Raw genomic sequence first — 20,284 nt, 5'->3', positions numbered from 1 at the left:
TTTGCATGCTCTCTTTCAGCTCTTGCATTTCACTCTCTAATTTCTCATTTTGGTCGTTGTTGGTGGCCAATCTCTAATACCAAGTTGATTGGAACAGAGATGGAAATTAATAAAATACTTCCTTTGGGTAGAAGACAAACCATAGTACAATAGCAAATTCCTCCACAGCTGGCCTAATGGCATAAACGTTTATTTAAAGAGCAACAATCTCCTAAGATAACTAGATATAATTTCTAGATAACTATTCATATAGAGATTAGATATTTAAATAACTAGGGCTACTCAAATTAAGATAAGATAACTAATAGAAAAGATAAGAAGAAATAATAAGGACTAAGGTTTCATTTGGGAGTTCATAAGGAAATGGAATGAAATGATCATAAATGAATGGAATGGAATGTAATGTAATGTATTTAAGTAAGGGAAATGAATGCAAAAGAAAGGAATGAAATTGAATTAAAGGAATGCAAAAGAAAGGAATGAAATTGAATTAAGTATCCTTATTTGGATGTTAAAAAATAAAGGAATGGAATGAAATGCAAATAAATAGAATGTAAGTAATCTTGTTTGGGTGTAACATAGATGTAAATGAATTGATCATTTTATGAAAATATTACTATTAGACCCAATTTTAAAATAAAGAGCTGAATATATAGGAGTATTTTGGGAATTTTACTAAAAAATTCATTACATTTAATTTCATTCCCTTCAATTCCTCCCAATTTTAGGGGGAATGAAAATTTGAAGTTTTAAGGCAATATAGAGGAATGAGTATTCCCTCATACCCATTCCATTTCCTCCCAATTAAACTCCAAAAATGAGAGAATGGACTTTCCATTCAATCCATTAAAACACCCAAATAAGGGAAGCGAAGAATATTCTAAAATTATTCTCTTTATTCCATTCAATTCCTTCCTTCTAAACGAGGGCCTAAAGATTAAGTAGCAGCAAGACTCTCATGAGACATTTATGTAGCACCTTGTCGTATTTATTGCATTTTCTTAATAAAGTTGTTTGTGTTTATAAAAAAAAAAAAAAAAAAAATTGTTCTCTCTAGGGCTAAGCTTTTGTTAGTTCGGGTTAGTTTTCCAGCCACCTGCAACCTGACACAAAATTTCCAGGGATAAAACCGACCTAACTCGAAGATTTTGGTTAGGTTTCAGGTTGGTCTTGGGTCAGGTGTTTTTTTTTTTTTTTTTTTTTTTGTCCGTGTTATTTAAGAAAAAAAATTAACAAAGTTTAATCTTAGGATACTTTCTATAATTAATTTTCAGGAATAGTCAAAATAAATTAGATGTTAATGGTAATAGTTAAATTTTTATTAAATAAAATGAATTAAATAAAATGTGCTATTTTCTATATTGGATACTTTCTATAATTGATTTTCAGGAATAGACAAAATAAATTAGACGTTTATGGTAGTAATTAAATTTTCATTAAATAAAATAAATTAAACAGAATAGTCTATTTTTTATATTGGATACTTTATATAAAATGTTGTAAAATAGTTTGTGTCTGTAGTATTACTCTTAATTTGAGTAATAGTCTTCATAAATTAGACGTTTATGGTAATAGTTAAATTTACATTAAATGAAATGAATTAAATAGAATAGTCTATTTTTTATGTTTTTTTTTTTTTGAAAACCCGAACCATGAGGTCCAGGGAAGAAAAACTTTATTAAGGAACATCAAACAAAAGGAGAGGAGCAATGTCCTCTGGTACATCCTCTAGTCAAACAACTAGGTCCGATAAAACTTTAGCCTTCTTGGTGAGTGCATCAGCAACTACATTACAGTTGACATGATTAAAATGAATAAAATCAAAATCAGCAACTAGAATCCTGATATCGTCAATGATGTTTCCATACCCCGCTGACACTGAATTGCCTTGGATGACAGCCTGAATGACCACTGCAGAATCACCTTCAAAGATTACCTGTCTGAGCCCAATTTCCTTGGCAAAGAGGACCGCCCTTCGACAAGCCAGCGCTTCCATTAATGCAACTGAGGTAGAGAGGGGGGCTGGGACTGAGAGAGCACCAACTGCATCGCCCCTGCTGTCTCAGATGATCACGCCAATCCCAGCTGAGGAGCTTGCTTTGAAAATTGCCACGTAGAAGTTGGCTTTGTAGTATAGGAACTTCGGAGGGTGCCACTAAGATGAGACCGCAACAGATAGGGGCTCTTCTGGAGCTTCTTGAGCTGACATGAACTCCTGAAGAAGTGCACCTGCTCTTGGGATGATGTTGGTTACCGGTATAGCTGGACGCCCAAATTTCAGAGCGTTTCGGCGGTTCCATATTGTCCATGCTATCATTATAAAAATCTCCTTTCTGAAATCGTCATTCACCTGCAAAAAACAATCCAATAAAGCGTTAAAGGTTAGCGGGCGGGCCTGGGCAGCAGGAAGAGTCCAAGACAGTGTGTGCCAGACTTCTTCTAGCTTGCTGCATGCCTACAATGCATGAAGGGTGTCCTTGGGTTCAATCGTTCATTGCTCAGAGAGGTCTGTGGTGCTGATGTGTCTGTGGTAAAGATTAACCATTGTGGTGAGGGCATTATTACAAGCACGCCAGGTGAAATGTTTCACTTTGTTCGGTACCCTCAAAGACCATAAACTCTTCCAAAATTTCAACTGGGGATCAGGGGAAGAGCTACCTGCCTCACCACTATTATCCAAGGCAACTAGCATCTTGTAGGCACTTTTAGTTGAAAAAATACCATTAGGGGTTAGACCCCATGTAATATCATCAGGAGGCATTCTAAGACTCAAAGGGATCCCCAAAATCAAGGAAGCTTCACGGGGAAGGAAAAGCCTTTCCACCACGTCAGATTTCCACATTCCTAATTCATGATTGATCAAGGAGCACACCTTTGTCTCGGGCTGGACTGAAGTAAGGGGTGATATAGCAGTTCTATTGGATTTAATCGGAAGCCATCTGTCCTCTTTTATCACTACAACAAAAGTGGACTACGGTGATGAAACTTTTCGTCACAATATGTTCTTATTTCGTCACCAAATACATATGGTGACGAAATGGTGACGAAACAGCATTTGTCACCTAAGCTCCGTCACAGAATGTATTGGTGACGAAAATGTTTCATCACCAATAAAAAAATGACAGGTGACAAAATTTTTTTGTCACTAATAAAAAATGATAGGTGACAAAAGTTTTTCGTCACCTAATGTTTTCGTCACCTAATGTTTTCGTCACTAAACCTTATTTTCAGTGACGGAATATTTATTTACCAAATGTATTTTTTTTCCAATTTCAATAGATTAGGTGACGAAGTTTTGCGTCACTGATTTTTTTGTTTTTTTTAATTTCAATAGATCAGGTGACGAATTATTTCGTCACTAATTTTTGCTTATAGTCAAATATGGCGACGAAAATTATGTCACCAATTTTATTTTTTGTATTAATATTCTTTACATTTACTTGCCATTACATTAACCTGTTCATTTCTAACCAAATCCATAAAAACAAACATCCATTCATTTCTAACCAAATCCATTAAAAAAAAAAAAAACATCCATACAATCTAAAAATGCAATAAAGATGTTCACAAAGTAATTACAACCATTTATATACAAATGATGTCTTAGCTTCCAAACTTTACAAAAAATTATTTGAGTTCAAGTAGTCCCACAAAAGCTATCTTTTTGCCACCAATCCCATATCTGCACAAGTATAAAGGAAAATACATCAATAACAAACTAGACTACAAACCTATATCTTTGATAAGATGTACTACAACAAAAAAAATATTATTATTAGTAAGACAATGCATAAAAAGTTCACAGAATTCCCAATAACAAACTAGACAAAATATTCAAAATGCAACATCATATGAAGCCAAACTATCAAAGAAAGAAGACCCACAACATTCTCATCAAATAAAAACTAAACCCACATTACAAACCATGGAGAAATAAAAAAGAATGCAGAAAAAATCTCAATTTAAAATAAAACAAATAAAGTGAAATCCAAAACAAAAACCCAACCACCATCATAAACACAAACCCAACCACCACAACGAATAAAAAATCTAGCCAACAATATTAAACAAAAAAAAAAAAAAAAAAAAAAAACTAGCCACCACCATTAAACAAAAACCACATCCACCACCATAAACAAAAAACCCACCACCACCATTAAACAAAAAACATAACCACTACCATTAACACAAAAACTCAGTCACTACCATAAACAAAAAACCCAACTATCACAATTAACAAAAAACTCATCCACCACAATAAACAAAAAATCCGCCACCACTATTAAACAAAAAAACACAGCCACCACCATTAACACAAAAACCCAGCCACTACCATAAATAAAAAAACCCAACCACCACCATTAAACAAAAAGCATAGCCACTACCATTAACACAAAAACCACCACCACCATTAAACAAAAAGCACAGCCACCACCATTAACACAAAAACCCAGCCACTACCATAAACAAAAAACCTACCACCACCACCACCATTAAACAAAAAACACAGCCACCACCATTAACACAAAAACTCAACCATTTCCATAAACAAAAAACCCAACCATCACAATAAACAAAAAAACCCACCACTAACATTAAACAAAAAACCTCAACCACCACCATAAATAAAAAACCCACCACCACCATTAAACAAAAAACACAGTCACCACCATTAACACAAAAACACAGTCACTACCATAAACAAAAAACCCAGCCATCACAATAAACAAATAACCCACCACCAACATTCAACAAAAAACCCAATCATCACCATAAACACAAAAACCTAACCACACAATAAACAAAAAATCCAACCACCATCATTAACACATGTACAAAACCCACCACCACCACAAACAAAAAACCCACCACCACCATTAAACAATATAGCAACATATACCATATACAAGCCCCAATACTAATGCTTTTAGGCAGGAAAATAAAACACTAACCAAGGTGTGTTCTATGGGACAAATTAACAAGAGAGACAGTAGCTTCAATGATTACACTAAGGCAAATCAAACAAGCAAGTCTAGAAAGATGAAACCTACACATGTGAATCTACAAGAAACCAACAAAAGCTTCACTATTTTTAGGGTAAAAAAAAGGTAAATCAACTTACTAAATTATAGTATTAAGTGCGCTAATAACAAAAAAAAAAAAGGTAAATCAACTTACTAAATTATAGTATTAAATGCGCTAATCAAATTCAGATAAGTGCATCTTACTGCCAAGTAAAAACAAAATTATATGTGAACGCACAAAATAGGTTCTCACAAAACCAAACACAAAAGGGCATGTTATCACAATTGACAGTGAATAACCCATGATCTTCGTATGTTTATAAACATCGTGCTATTCTAAATTAAGTAAAAGGTAATGAGAAAAACTAAGTACAATAAGGCCATGTAAACATCTCGCTATTCTAAATTAAGTACAAGGTAATGAGAAAAATTAAGTACAATAAGGCCAAACATAATAGGGATATCAACTTACATTTGATTGTTTCGAACTTACAGGCCTAAAGGGTTTGCTAAGAATCACCCTTCAATTCATCTGAATCTGAACCACTAGCATTATAACCTACCATATACCAACATATAAACTTTTAATTAGAAAAAAAAAAAAAAAAGTAGATGTAAATTCAGAAGACATGTATGCAGCATTGGCACAGAGCTCATCTGAAAAGCAGGCAACATTCAAAAGACGAGTAAATTACCAATCAAAAAAACAAATGAATTAAAATGAAACAGCCACAAGACTTGTCCACAACAAGCAGTGCAAACAACATAATAAGAAAGGTGAACAATACAAGGCCTAAGGAAATAAGCTGTGCATACCACAAACTTATCAATTCAATACTTTCAGGAAAGAGGCCTAGAATAATGCAAGGATTATAATATCATATGTTATATACCCTCCCCTTATGCTCTCACTACACTTTAAACAGATTAAATTTATTAAGTTAATTTAAATTTACATAAAGCCCTATTGCCAAAGTTCCAATACGATTAAATTACTATTTACATGAAAATTGTATTATTAAAAGTTTGGAAAATCTGAAAAGAAATTAAACCTATTTATTTAAATAGGTTTGCTCATCTCCCACAATTTATAGTTTTAATAAAATGAATTGATCTTATTTTAGATATGAATTTTAATTAATCTGTGCACGGCTAGTGAAATTATATATCCAAACACCTTATAAATAAATAAGAACAAACTATTATATAGATTTTTATTTTTTTTTTAAAAGCGTACAATACAATCTCCAAATACCAAGGTTTTTGCTAATTCATGATAACTCAATATATTAAACACATACACGTATACAACACTACAAAATATTATGGATCCATAGAGCAAATAATTACTATTCATTTACAAAAATTGTTGGGCAATCAATCAGAAGGCATTTATTGCTATTATTATGCAAAGACTTCAAAAATAATCCCAAAATCCATACTTTAAAACGGCACACACAGAAAATCAGATATGATATTTAACTTTATAAACTTTTGCAGAGAGAGGATCGATGAGAGAGAGAGCTTACCAGTCTTTTTGGGAGAGGCTGAGAGGCGTGGGTCTGTCTATGGGAGGAGAAAGAGAGAGTAACAGTGGTTTGTTCACACAAACAAAGAAGGGTAAAACTTAGCTACAATTCTTAGATGTTATTCCTCATATTCCTCACTTAAGATTTTATTATGTGGCTTTTTTCTCATGAATAAAAGTGTATTTTTAAAATTAAGTAGCCACATGAAAAAATCATAAGAGAGAAACTTAAGCAACAGTACTAGAATTTTATCCAATAAAAAATAATGAAAAAAAAAAAAAAAAAACCTAAAAAATTTAGAGTCCGCCTAAAAATTGGTCACCGCGCAAAATGAAATCAAAAAATTTCACTACGTGCTATTCACTACTCAAAAGAAAAAGCTGAACTTCTACTTTCAGTTTACAAAGTGTGTGCTTCACTACTTTACTAGTCTGCTAGTCCTATTTGTGTACACAACAAATAAATGAGAGCCACACCTTTGTTTTTGAGTTTTTAATATAGAATGAATAAGAGCCACGTAATTTTGATATTTTTTAAGCCTTTACTTTTAGTTTTTGTCTTATTTGCAACACTGGACATTACACTTTTTTTTTTTTTTTTTTGGTTAAGCGTATGTTGTAATACTACTTCTCAAAAACATTATAATATATATATATATATATATATATTACCACTACTACTTGATAATTATGATTTAGCTTTGTTATTCACTGAATTTAGTTTTTTTTTTCTTATTATAATTATGATTAAAAAAAATAGTAGTTTTAACTAATTAAATGAATAAATTTAAAAAGTACTTAATTTTTCTCTAACATTAATTCATTAATATATATATACACATATAAATAAATAATAAACATTTTATTTTTAAGATTACAATTCAACATATGCGATGGTCCATTTTGAAGAAAAATAATTAAATCTAAATGAAAAGTATCACTAAATGTTACATTTTTACATTTTGCTATTTTTATTTTCTAAATATAAGATGTGAAAACTCACATAAATCTTTTACAAATTTTTACCTACATATTATTAGTAATAAACTTATTATATTTTTATTTTATAATTATAAAATAAATATTTATGATGTCACCGGTTGAACCAAAAAATTGGTAACCAGTAACTTTTTTGGTTCTTTGTTCGTATCGGTTTTTAAAACCATGGTTGGCACTATCATGGTTTTAATAACTAGACCAAACTTGCCGATTCAACCAGGAACCGATCATAGATCCAGTTTGGTTATAACTAAAAACCGAAAAATAGTAAAAACCCAAGATTGACTAGGAATCGGCTGATCAACCGTGAAAACCGAAAACCAAGACAACTCAACCAGTTTTTGAACGTTTCTGTTAAGATCCCAAAATGATCCCGAAGTCATAGTTGTTAGAGCAATCAAAATTCACATCAAATTAAGAAATATAGGGCTGGATTCAAGTTACACCTAATGTAACTCTAAAAAATGATACACCACCTAATAACTTAATATTGAATTCATATTTTGAAAATCCAACCGTTGAATTACATATTCTATATGTTCTTAACATGCATGCAAATTTTCATGCCAATTGGGTGTAACTTACCATTTGATCTTTAAATTCATCTTTTATGCGTTATTTTAAACTACAAAAACTTGAATTTAAACAATTGATTGATGACATGACTATTAATTTTTGATCACCTTGAAATTTTGTGAGCTTGAAAAATATATGAAGATAATTTAATCTAACGGTAAATTTGTCAAAATTCACATTGAATTAAGAAATATAGGGCTGGGTTCAAGTTACACTTATTGTAACTCTAAAAAATGTTACACCACCCGATAACTTATTATTGAATGCATATTTTGAAAATCCAACCGTTGGATTACATGATCTATATGTTCTTAACATGCATGCCAATTTTCATGCTAATCTGGTGTAATTTACCATTTGATCTTTAAACTCATTTTTTATGCGTTATTTTTAACTACAAAAACTTAAATTTCGACAATTGATTGATGACATGTCTATTAATTTTTGATTACCTTGAAATTTTGTAAGCATGAAAAATATATGAAAATAATGTAATCTAACGGTAGATTTGTCAAAATTCACATCGAACTAAGAAATACAGGTCTAGGTTCAAGTTACACCTGATGTAACTCTAAAAAATGTTACACCACCTGATAACTTATTATTGAATTCATATTTTCAAAATCTAACCACTGGATTACATTTTCTTTATGTTCTTAACATGCATGCCAATTTTCATGCCAATCGGATGTAGTTTACCATTTGATCTCTAAACTCATCTTTTATGCGTTATTTTAAACTATAAAAACTTGAATTTAGACAATTGATTGATGACATTCCTATTAATCTTTGATCACCTTGAAATTTTGAATGCATGAAAATATATATGAAGATAATGTAATCTAACAGGTAGATTTGTCAAAATTCACATCAAATTACGAAATATAGGACTGGGTTCAAGTTACAGCTGATGTAACTCTAAAAAATGTTACACCACCCAATAGCTTATTATTGAATACATATTTTGAAAATCCAACCGTTGAATTACATATTCTATATGTTCTTAACATGCATGCAAATTTTCATGCCAATCGGGTGAAACTTACCATTTGATCTTTAAATTCATCTTTTATGCGTTATTTTAAATTACAAAAATTGGAATTTAAACAATTGATTGATGACACGACTATTAATCTTTGATCACCTTGAAATTTTGTAAGATTGAAAAATATATGAAGATAATTTAATCTAACGGTAAATTTGTCAAAATTTACATTGAATTAAGAAATATAGGGTTGGGTTCAAGTTACACCTGATATAACTCTAAAAAATGTTACACCACCCAACAGCTTATTATTGAATGCATATTTTGAAAATCCAACCGTTGAATTACATATTATATATGTTCTTAACATGCATGCAAATTTTCATGCCAATCGGGTGTAACTTACCATTTGATCTTTAAACTCATTTTTTATGCATTATTTTAAACTACAAAAACTTGAATTTAGACAATTGATTGATGACATGTCTATTAATCTTTGATCACCTTGAAATTTTGTAAGCATGAAAAATATATGAAAATAATGTAATCTAACGGTAGATTTGTCAAAATTCACATCGAATTACGAGATATAAGGCTGGGTTCAAGTTACAGCTGATGTAACTCTAAAAAATGTTACACCACCCAATAGCTTATTATTGAATTCATATTTTGAAAATCCAACCGTTGAATTACATGTTCTATATGTTCTTAACATGCATGTCATTTTTCATGTCAATCGGATATAGTTTACCATTTGATCTTTAAACTCATCTTTTATGCGTTATTTTCAACTACAAAAACTTTAATTTAAATGATTGATTAATGACATGACTATTAATTTTTTATCACTTTGAAATTTTGAATGTATGAAAATATATATGAAGATAATGTAATCTAACGGTAAATTTGTTAAAATTCACATTAAATGAAGAAATATAGGGTTGGGTTTAAGTTACAATTGATGTAACTCTAAAAAATGTTACACCACCCAATAGCTTATTATTGAATTCATATTTTGAAAATCCAACTGTTGGATTACATGTTCTATATGTTCTTAACATGCATGCTAATTTCCATGCCAATCAGGTGTAATTTACCATTTGATCTTTAAACTCATATTTTTTACGTTATTTTAAACTACAAAAACTTGAATTTAGACAATTGATTGATGACATACCTATTAATCTTTGATCACATTGAAATTTTATAAGCATGAAAAATATATGAAGATAATGTAATCTAACGGTAGATTTATCAAAATTCACATCGAATTAAGAATTATAGGGTTGGGTTCAAGTTACACCTAATGTAACTCTAAAAAATGTTACACCACCCAATAAATTATTATTGATTTCATATTTTGAAAATCTAACCGTTGGATTACATGTTCTATATGGTCTTAACATGCATGCCAATTTTCATGTCAATCGGATGTAATTTACCCATTATTATCCATTTAACCAATTAAATCTAACCCAAACTTAACTCAACCAAATTATTATGGGTAAGCCCCAATCCACCCAATTACCCAATAATCAAAATTACCAAATTGCCCCTAAAACTTGCAAATAACCAAAGTACTCCTAAAATCCTCTTAAATTGCCGAAATGCACCCTAAACCTTAAAAATGATCAAAATCCCTCTAAAATCATGAAAATGCCAAAATACTCCTAAAACTTAAAACATTACCAAAATATCCCCGGAAACTAAAAAAAAAAAAACCAAAATACCCCCTGAACCTAAAAAATAACCGAAATACCCCCGGAACCTTCAAAATGACCAAAATACCCCCCAAAACTAAAACTGACAAAAATACGTCCTAAACCTAAGAATTGACCAAAATACTCCCCAAAACCTAAAAATTACCAAAATATCCATGAAACCTAAAATGACCAAAATACCCTCATAATATGAAAATTGCCAAAATACCCCCCAAAACCTATAAAATAACTGAAAATACCCTCAAAACCTTAAAAAATGACCAAAATACCCTTGAAACTTATAAAAAATCCAGAATACCCCATAAACCTAAAAAATGACCAAAATAGCTAGAAATTATAAAAATGAGTATTTTGGTCATTTAAGGGTATTTTGATCATTTTTAGGTTTGAGGGTATTTCGATCATCTTTTAGGTTTAAGGTGTATTTTTATCATCATATAGGTTTTAGGGCCATTTTTGTCATTTTATAGGTTTCAGGGGTATTTTAGTCATTTTTTTTGGGTTTTGAGGGGTATTTTGGTCATTTTTTACAATTAGGGGTATTTTGGTAATTTTCAAGCATCCAAGCTATTTCAGTCAGTTTTTAGATTTCAGATGTATTTTGGTTAGTCTTTGGTTAAACAATAGGTGACGAAAATTTATTTCGTCACCAAAAACACCTACATTCTAATATTGGGTGACGAATTTATAATTTCGTCACCTCTGGTAAGTCTTTGGTGACGCGAATATTTCGTCATCCTAGGTTTGCCTTTTTTTCATGACCTATAGTGAGGAAATAAATATTTCGTCACCAATTTGTACATCTTTGGTGACGAAATATTGATTTTGTCACCAATTGGTACATCTTTGGTGATGAAATATTGATTTCATCACCAATTTTAAAATTTTTATAATATTTTGTGATGAATTCTTCTTTTCCTCACTAAATGTTATCATTTGGTGATGAAATTGTTTATCCTCACTAGATTTTGTCACCATAGCCCACTTTTGTTGTAGTGTATTCTAACATCTTGCCCATTCCCTATCCTCCACACCATACCCCTACAGATCACATCTCTAGCTCCTAGGATACTCTTCCATGCATAGGAACCAATGGTAGAGTCTTTGGCATCTAGGATTGAGCAATTTGGGAAAAATCTTGCTTTGAACACCCTGTGGCAAAGGGAGTTTGGGTTGTTTATCATGCGCCGCACCTACTTAGCCAATAATGAGTCATTAAACTTCTCAATCTTTTTGAAGCCCAAATCCCCAACTTCTTTGGCCTTGCATAAGCGCTTCCAATTCACCCAATGAACCTTCCCACTATCCCCATAATATCCCCACCAAAATTTTCTAATCAAAACCTCCAACTCCTTCACCAACCCCTTAGGGAGTTTGAAACAACTCATAGTGTATGTGGGGATAGCTAGAATCACCGATTTTATCAACACTTCTCTGTCTGCATGAGAAAGAATTTTTTTTTCCTTCCACCCTTGGAGCTTCCTCCAAACCCTCTCTTTTAGGTAGATGAAACTTTGTTTCTTTGCTCTCCCCACTAAAGCCGACAAACCTAAATATTTTTCATATTGCCGAATGGTCGGTACCCCAAGGAGTTGCTGGATATTGTTCTGAACCTATGGAAGAGTATTAGAACTAAAGAAAATATTAGTTTTCTCTCTATTAATCTTTTGCCCCAATCCTCTTTCATAGATTGCTAACAAATCTAGGATAGTTTGGCATTCCTCCTCCTTGGCTCGACAAAATAGGACACTATCATCAGCAAAAAAAAAAAGGATACTTTAGGGCCATTACGGCAAATTGACACCCCATTTATATCACCCTACACTTCAGCTTTTTTTAACAAACCTTGGAGACCAAGAGCACAAAGTAAAAAGCGGTAGGGGGAGAGGGGTCACCTTGTCTTAACCCTTTGGTGGGTTTGATGTTACCCACGGGTTGACCATTCAAAAGGGCAGCATTAGAAACAGTTGACATGCGGGACATAATAATTTTAATCAAACTGTCAGCAAACCCTAAATGCCTCATAACTTTCTCCAAGAAAATCCATTCTACCCTATCATATGCCTTATTCATATCAAGTTTTAAAGCCATGTAACCTAGTTTCCCTTGGGTCTTCCTTTTTAGGTAATAGAGGGTTTCAAAAGCCACAAGTACATTATCCATAACCCTATGCATATGCATGGATATACTTAAAAGATACACATTGAGATGCATAGTATAATTCTTACATATATAATTTAAATATTATTGATAGTCATTCTTATATTTTTTTTAACTCTTTAAAAAGTCTTGTAAAAATGCTATTAGGTAGAAAATGTAAATTGTCAATTTTTTAAATATTTTTATGTTTATTAATTCTAGACTCTTTGGTTTTTTTACACAATAACTCACTTGAATGGATATTTATGATATGGTCCCACATTTGATTCCAAAATTAAGAAATAAAACTCTCTAAAAATAAATAATTTAGGACACATGGTACAAAATTGGACTTCAAGTGTAGAATTTATTAGATTATTGCTAAGCTTTACCTATAAATATATATATATATATATATATATAGATAACTTATAAATTTAAATTTTTTTTAGTTATAAAAAAAAGGCTCATAAATATAAAATCATTCAAACTCTCTCTTCCTCTAATTTTATATATAGTGTTAGATATATGATTATGTTTTTTATGATTTATTTATATTGGACTCCTCGTTTTATACTCTAAATTAACTCATTTGACACAAATTTAAAAACTTTGATTAGAAGGTACATATGCTGTAAAATTAAACTCTAATTGAAATCCAATTTTTACACTGAACTAACTAATTTGGTACAAAAAATTAAAAATTTTGATTAGATAGAACACGTGGTGCAAAATGAAATTCTAATTGAATTTCAATTTGAAATTTAATTGGATTTTCTCCTAGTTTTACCTATATATAATATATAGATGACTTATAAACTTGAATTGTTTTTAGTTCTACAAAAAAAAGGCTCATAAATATAAAATCATTCAAAAATTATGTTTTAATGGTTTACTTATATTAGACTCCTTGTTTTTGACACTAAATTAACTCATTTGATAAAAAATTAAAAAACTTAGATTAGATGGGACACATGTCGCAAAATTAAACTCTAATTGAAATCCAATTTTTACATTGAATTAACCACTTGACACAAAAATTTAAAAACTTAGATTAGATGGGACACGTGGCGTAAAACTAGACTCTAATTGAATTCTAATTTGAAATCTAGTTGGATTTTCTTTCAGTTTTACCTATTATTATTACTATTATTATTATTATTATTATTATTATTATTATTATAGATGTTGTAAAATAGTTTGTATTAGTAGCATTACTCTTGATTTGAGTAATAGTCTTCATAAATTAGTCATTTATGGTAATAGTTAAATTTACATTAAATGAAATGAATTAAATAGAATAGGTTTTTTTTATTAGAATATATATAAAAATATATATGAGACGTTTATGGTTATATATATTTATTATTAATTTTCTTTATCTAATGAAACTTAATTAGATGAGAATTTGACTAGATTAGATATGTCACACATGAAGACATGACGCAAAAGGAAACTTGACTTTTCAAATGAAAATTTTGTATAAGAAAAATTAAAAATTCAGTGAAGCAAAAAAATTGAATTAGCATATACGATTATTACATTCCTATTGATAAGTATAAATTAATGAATTTATGTTTGACTCGTATGTTACAAAATTCCTAATTAGTTATGGATGACCAAATTCAAAATGGAATTCAAATTTAGAATCAAGGTTTAATGAGGGAAAACATAACTCAAAAGGAAACTTTAATTTTCATATGGTTTGCATTAGGAAAATTCCAATAGATGGTTATGGACCTGTGGTTGACAAAGAATTTTAATTAAATATAGTAATTTTTTTTTTTGAGAAAGAATTAAATATTCTAAGTTAAGAAAGAAATCTATCTTAGGAATAATTCTTTTTTGAATATTATATTGGGAATATAAGTAGATAATATCATAATTTTAGGCATTATCATAATAAGTGAAAGTCATTAAAAGTAAGAAACTAGAAATATGGAAAATAATTCCAAAACCTTCCTTACCTCTTCCCAAGCTTTCAAAACCCACCTCTTTTGTTAAAAAAAAAAAAAAAAAAAAAGATGGCAAGCAAAAGGTCTTGAAGGCTGGGGAAACGTGGTAACTCTTTTCTTTTTCTTCTTCTCCCTCTCTCTATATATATATTTTTTAATATTAAAAATTGGGCGGGTTAGCTAGGTTGGACTCATGACCAAAGTATTTGACCCAAAATTCGACCCGAGAACTATCCAACTTGCCCAAAACCCTTTGGTTTGGGTCGGGTCGGGCGGTTGATCGGGTAGGCTGGATCCATGCTCAGCCAGCCCTAGTTCTCTCCCTACATCTCACTAGTTTTTTTTTTAAAGATGCATCTCACTAGTTAATCAGTCTAAGAAGACTCTATGATTTAGAAAATCACGTCTATTATCCTTAGACTCACATTCAATGTTCATTTAAATTTCAACATATGTTTTTTTTTTCTGCCTCACAATACCACAAAACCGAACACACACAACGCAAAGGTTGAAGAGAGAGAGAGAGAGAGAGAGAGAGAGAGAGAGAGAGAGAGAGAGAGAGAGAGAGAGAGAGAGAGAGAGAGAGAGAGCAAATCAACATCGACGCTAAGCGTTCCTCCAGTTCCAACCTCCCCAAGAGACGACGCTATTGCACTTTACCTTGCTTTCAAGGGTACTACTCTCTCTCTCTCTGAAAATTCTATACGAACATGTTTTTACTTCTTGTTTGGTCCAACGGTGGAAATCCTCTACCAAAAAAATAAAAATAAAAACAATAATATTTGGTTCAAAATGACTGTTTCTACTTTTTGGGTTTTTGTTTTACTGATTTCATTGTATGTCATATCATATGTGTCATCTGATGTCTCCCTCAACTAATTTACCAAAAAACTTTCATCTAATTGAAATTTGGAGACTTTTTTTAAATTTTATTTGGGGGTCACTCTTTTTTTCACTTTGGGGCCTTGATTTTCTTTGACAAAAAAAATTATTTTTTTATTTATTGGTTAATATTTATGGCCTAATTAATTTTTCACAAGAAATAAATATCTCTATTGGTTAAAATTTGAAGGCCTTAAGCGGCTTCCTCACTTGCCTTAAAATTGCATAAGGATGAATCATGCAAATGTTGAACAAATTTTTTTTTTTTTTTATTAAAGATTTTTGCAATCTTGTGCACTACTTTATTGATACTTGCTTCCCTTGATATCGTCTTCAAGGGTCGAAGGCTCAAGTCATAGGAAATACAAAATGAGGTGTCCAGTTACGTAATAGATAGTCAAATGACTCAAATATGTTGGTCTAACTCATAAAAACACAAAACTATATAAAATTTTGTAGATAATTAAAAAAAAAAAAATTAAGACCAAAATTCATTTTCCACCAATATAATTTTTGGGCTAATTGCAACTTACTCACCTATGGTTTAACCAAAATTTAAGTTGCCTATCCGTGGTTTGAAATTTGGCACCTTACCCACCTAACGTTAACTTAGTTAGAGCTTTGTAACCCACTTTTATAAAAAAAAAAAAAAAAGGTTTAAATATGTAATTTTGCTTCCCCTTTATGTCTCTCTCCTCCCAAAACATAAAAGAACAAGGAAAATGAACTCAAAAGGTGAGAGTTCTATAAAAATTAAGAACAAGTGGGGCAATCTTTTTTCTTAATTTTTACAAAACCCTCACTTTTTGATATTGTTTTCCCTTTTTATTTATTTATTTATTTATTTTATGTTCTGGGAGGAGAGAGACTTATAATGGGAGCAAAAATACATATTTAGCCTCATTTTTAACATAAGTGAGCTAACTGAGTTGAAGTGAATAAAGTACCAAATTTCAAACCATGGATAGACAATTTAAACTTCGGTCAAACCACAAGTGAGTTAGTTGTAATTAGCCATAATTTCTTCATTCACCAATACAGCAAGAAATTAAACTCGGATTTAACATATCCCAAATCATTAAATAAAAATCCAAGAATTTTAAATTTAGCAAAAATATTCAAATTCAAATAGAACCCAATATAAAATCCAAATGCAATTTGATAAATTTCGTCAACAAAAGTGTTCCAAAATTAGACTAAGGGATTTCACTTTAAGAATTAGGAGAATGTGGGATGTGAATTAACACTAGACTAAGGAAGACTAGGGTGTAAAAAACAATTATCTTAATGCCCAGAGAAAAGAACACTAACAACTAGGAGGAATCAAGAGAAATTCTACTAAGAAGCTGAACTATGGAAGAATTGGTCTCAACATAGTCTTTAAAGCGTCTAAGAGGCTAGGGGGGAGGGTCCCTTGGATGGGGGTAGTGAATAACTTAATTTTCAAGCTGGGACTGCTTGGAAATTTAGCACAAGCAGAGTCGCCGAGTTATCTCAAAAGTTATCTCAAAATTTTTGAGATTTTGGGTAAAAATGGACATAAAAAATCCGTCTTAAAAAAAAAAAAAAAAAAAACAAGACAATAGATTCATTCTACGATTTTATAATCAAACCATTTCCTTAGTGACTTTTATCAACGATTCAGACGTCCTCTCTTTAAAACAAAGATTTTATTATAATATTTAGTTACTGTCACTTTGATGCTGCCTTGAGCAAGGATCTGGGGGTGTCCTGCTGAGATGCGAGCTGCACTACAATGAATCAAAAAGAGCTAGAGGTGGTGGTCTCTCTCACTACACAACTTCAAAGACGCAATGGACAAGTGTAGTTCCAATGTCCCAGTCCCCATCCTTAATATTGTCAAGTTAACCCTTTAGTAAAGGAAACTAAAGGAGGCATTTTCTTTGCTTGACATTTGATGAAAAAGGCCACATTTGGCAACCTATGAGTAGAACATCCATGCATAATTTAACAAGTCTCAAAAACATAATATCAACCTAAACTTACCATACATAATATTAAATTCAGACTTAAAAAGTGTTTTCCCTCCATTTGACTTAAATAGAAAAATACTGCCAGCAACCTTCATGAACTTCGCGAACAGCATATTGCCAAGTCTTCATTTCCTGCAAATAACAAAAATAAGGTCAAAAACACCAAACGATAAGTCTATGTCAAGTGCCTTATTCGCCATTTTTGAGCTATTAGACTAGCTGGTCCACAGTCCTAAATAATCAATTCTGACTATGACCAAATCATGATTCTGCCTTGGCCTAATCTTGCTGCATCAGCAAATGGAACCTATTCACTTGCACAATAATTAGTTGCACCCATGCTGCATTTGGTCATGATTCTTTTTTTCTCCTTGCATCTTGCATGCAATTTGAAGTTTATCTTTATTTGGGTATTCAGCAATGTTCTTTTTCCAACCTTCAAACCTTCATACTCAGACAACCGCCAAGGCAACAAAGAAGCACAGTGCAATTTGAAGTTTTTCAACCCATTGGGAGCTTTATTATAATTTCAAATCTAAGATCATCACTAAATGTCCATCACCAAGTTATCTAGTAAGAACAATAGGTTTTATGGATCCATAGTTCAGACTGGCATCTCATAAAGCTTTTGATGAGAAATAGTTTATTTTTTTATTTTTTCTGAAAAAAAAATGAAAAAAAAAAAAAAAATCAAGTGAAGATAGATTCCATCTGTAGTGTTCAAAATTTATAAGCTTGCATTTTCTAACCAGAAAAAAAAAAAAAGAAAAAAAGAAAAAAGAAAAGGCATTTGCTAGCCAAAAACGAAGTATTCAAACAAGAGAATAAGTCAAAGAATCATATAGGTAAGACATGGATCAAACAATAGAATATAAGTATATGTAAGCCAGTGTAGTGCTGTTTACATTGTAAACATATTAAAAAGTGATATGTGAGATTCCTTGGTGATTTCAATTATTGGGATTTGAATTTTCTTCATATGTTGGAGTCTAATACTCCTACTGTGAGTGGGGACTGTGTTTGGTGGAAATTGAAGAAAAATGGGGGTTTTGATATTCATTCTTACTATAACGTGCTAAGAGGGTCTATCTATGTCATCTTTCCTTGAAAAAGTATTTGGAGGGTTAGCGTGCGTTTGGGTCCGGCTGATGCGTTTGTGTTTGCGTTTTTCTGTTTTTTTTTTTTTTTTTTTTTTTTTTTTTTTTTTTTCACGTGTTTTGGGACAAATTTTACTGTTACGGCTACATTTCATGCACTGTTCATGAACAGTAGCCGCAAAGTTTGACTTGTCAAACAATTTTCAGCCAATCAGTGCACACCGTGCACTGTTCACAGACTCACAAATTTCACTTTTCAGCAACTTTTTCATTAAAAATGGGTCTCACGGTACTATTCACACATTTAAAAATTATTTTGCTACAGTGTTTTTCAGTTTTCAGCTGTATCCAAACAAACCCTTAAGGCCTCTATGCAAGTTTCCTTTCATGTTTGGATGGCGGTGTGAGGGAATATATTGGCGACAACTTGAGGAGAGGCTTTCAAATTGTGGCCAGGTATTGTATGTGTTGGAATAGTGGCAAGATAGTGTATCGTCTTTTGATTCATGTGAGAGGGTGTATTAATTGTGTTGTTTTGTCTTTAGATCATTTGGAGTTTTTGGGTTTTGCCTAGAAGGGTGGTAGATTTTTTATTGGATGGATATATTGGTTGGGGCATCTGACATTTGGAATTTTTTATTTTGATAGCATCTTAAGATTTTGAAAATATGGTCCCAGCGGGGCACATCTGACATTTAGAATTTGACATCATTTTGTTTAATGTGGTATTTCAAAGGAGTGTAACAACTGCACATTTGAATCAGCAATTAGGTTTGCTTGGAATCAACACCCGGCACTTCAAAAATTTCCAGAACAAAATTCCAACCATCAAAATCTACCTTAAATATTTACTAAAGCCATTTTAAATAGGCTTCCAATGAGTACATCAATAAGGAAAGTAGTTAAAAAAAAAAAAAAAAAAAAAAAAAAAAAACCCACAAAATCTTTAGTTGGATAAAGATTTACATTGGTGAAATTCCAAAATTCGAGATTTCAAATTAACAATATTCTTGGTGCATCATGGTGTCTGCAACACTGGAACATAAAAGTAGTAACAGAATATAAATCTGCAATAGCTAGTTATAGGGTTCTGAAGATGACAACCAAAACATAAATAACAACTAAAGTGGCTTAGTGGCTCCGGTATAACATGAATTTGATCGAGAATAAATTTTGAAACTAGTAGCTTTTGAGGTTAAGCCTAAATTCATCAAAATCCAAAAGCAAATAAGAGAAGGTAGATCTTCCAAATAAAATGTATACAAGGTTTCAAATACATCCTAACTATGAGTCCAAGCAAAATAAGTTCCCAAAGCATGATAACAACTCTTTTAAAAACAGGGTAGTTTTCAAGTAATCATTCAAATAACAGAGAAGATGCACA

At 31.4% G+C, this 20,284-nt stretch overlaps 2 protein-coding genes across 5 annotated transcripts in view; both read right to left on the bottom strand.

Annotated features, from left to right (window-relative positions):
* Positions 1 to 20,284, bottom strand: part of LOC126702086 (uncharacterized) — a 61,304-nt gene that overhangs the window by 18,123 nt on the left and 22,897 nt on the right. The gene's annotated exons all lie outside the window — the stretch shown is intronic.
* Positions 17,463 to 20,284, bottom strand: part of LOC126702087 (uncharacterized) — a 62,100-nt gene continuing 59,278 nt past the window's right edge. For 2 of the 4 annotated variants that reach the window (XM_050400706.1, XM_050400705.1), the window contains one exon: positions 17,463 to 17,935. In XM_050400706.1, coding sequence (XP_050256663.1) covers positions 17,895 to 17,935 — 41 coding nt within the window. In that variant the 3' untranslated portion in view covers positions 17,463 to 17,894. The remainder of the gene's footprint in view (positions 17,936 to 20,284) is intronic. The other 2 variants (XM_050400703.1, XM_050400704.1) reach the window with 1 other exon arrangement.

This window comes from Quercus robur, chromosome 10 (assembly GCF_932294415.1).
Source record: "Quercus robur chromosome 10, dhQueRobu3.1, whole genome shotgun sequence".
Taxonomy (NCBI): Eukaryota; Viridiplantae; Streptophyta; class Magnoliopsida; order Fagales; family Fagaceae; genus Quercus; species Quercus robur.
Note: the sequence above shows the minus strand (reverse complement) of the source record. Positions and strands in the feature narration are given on the sequence as shown.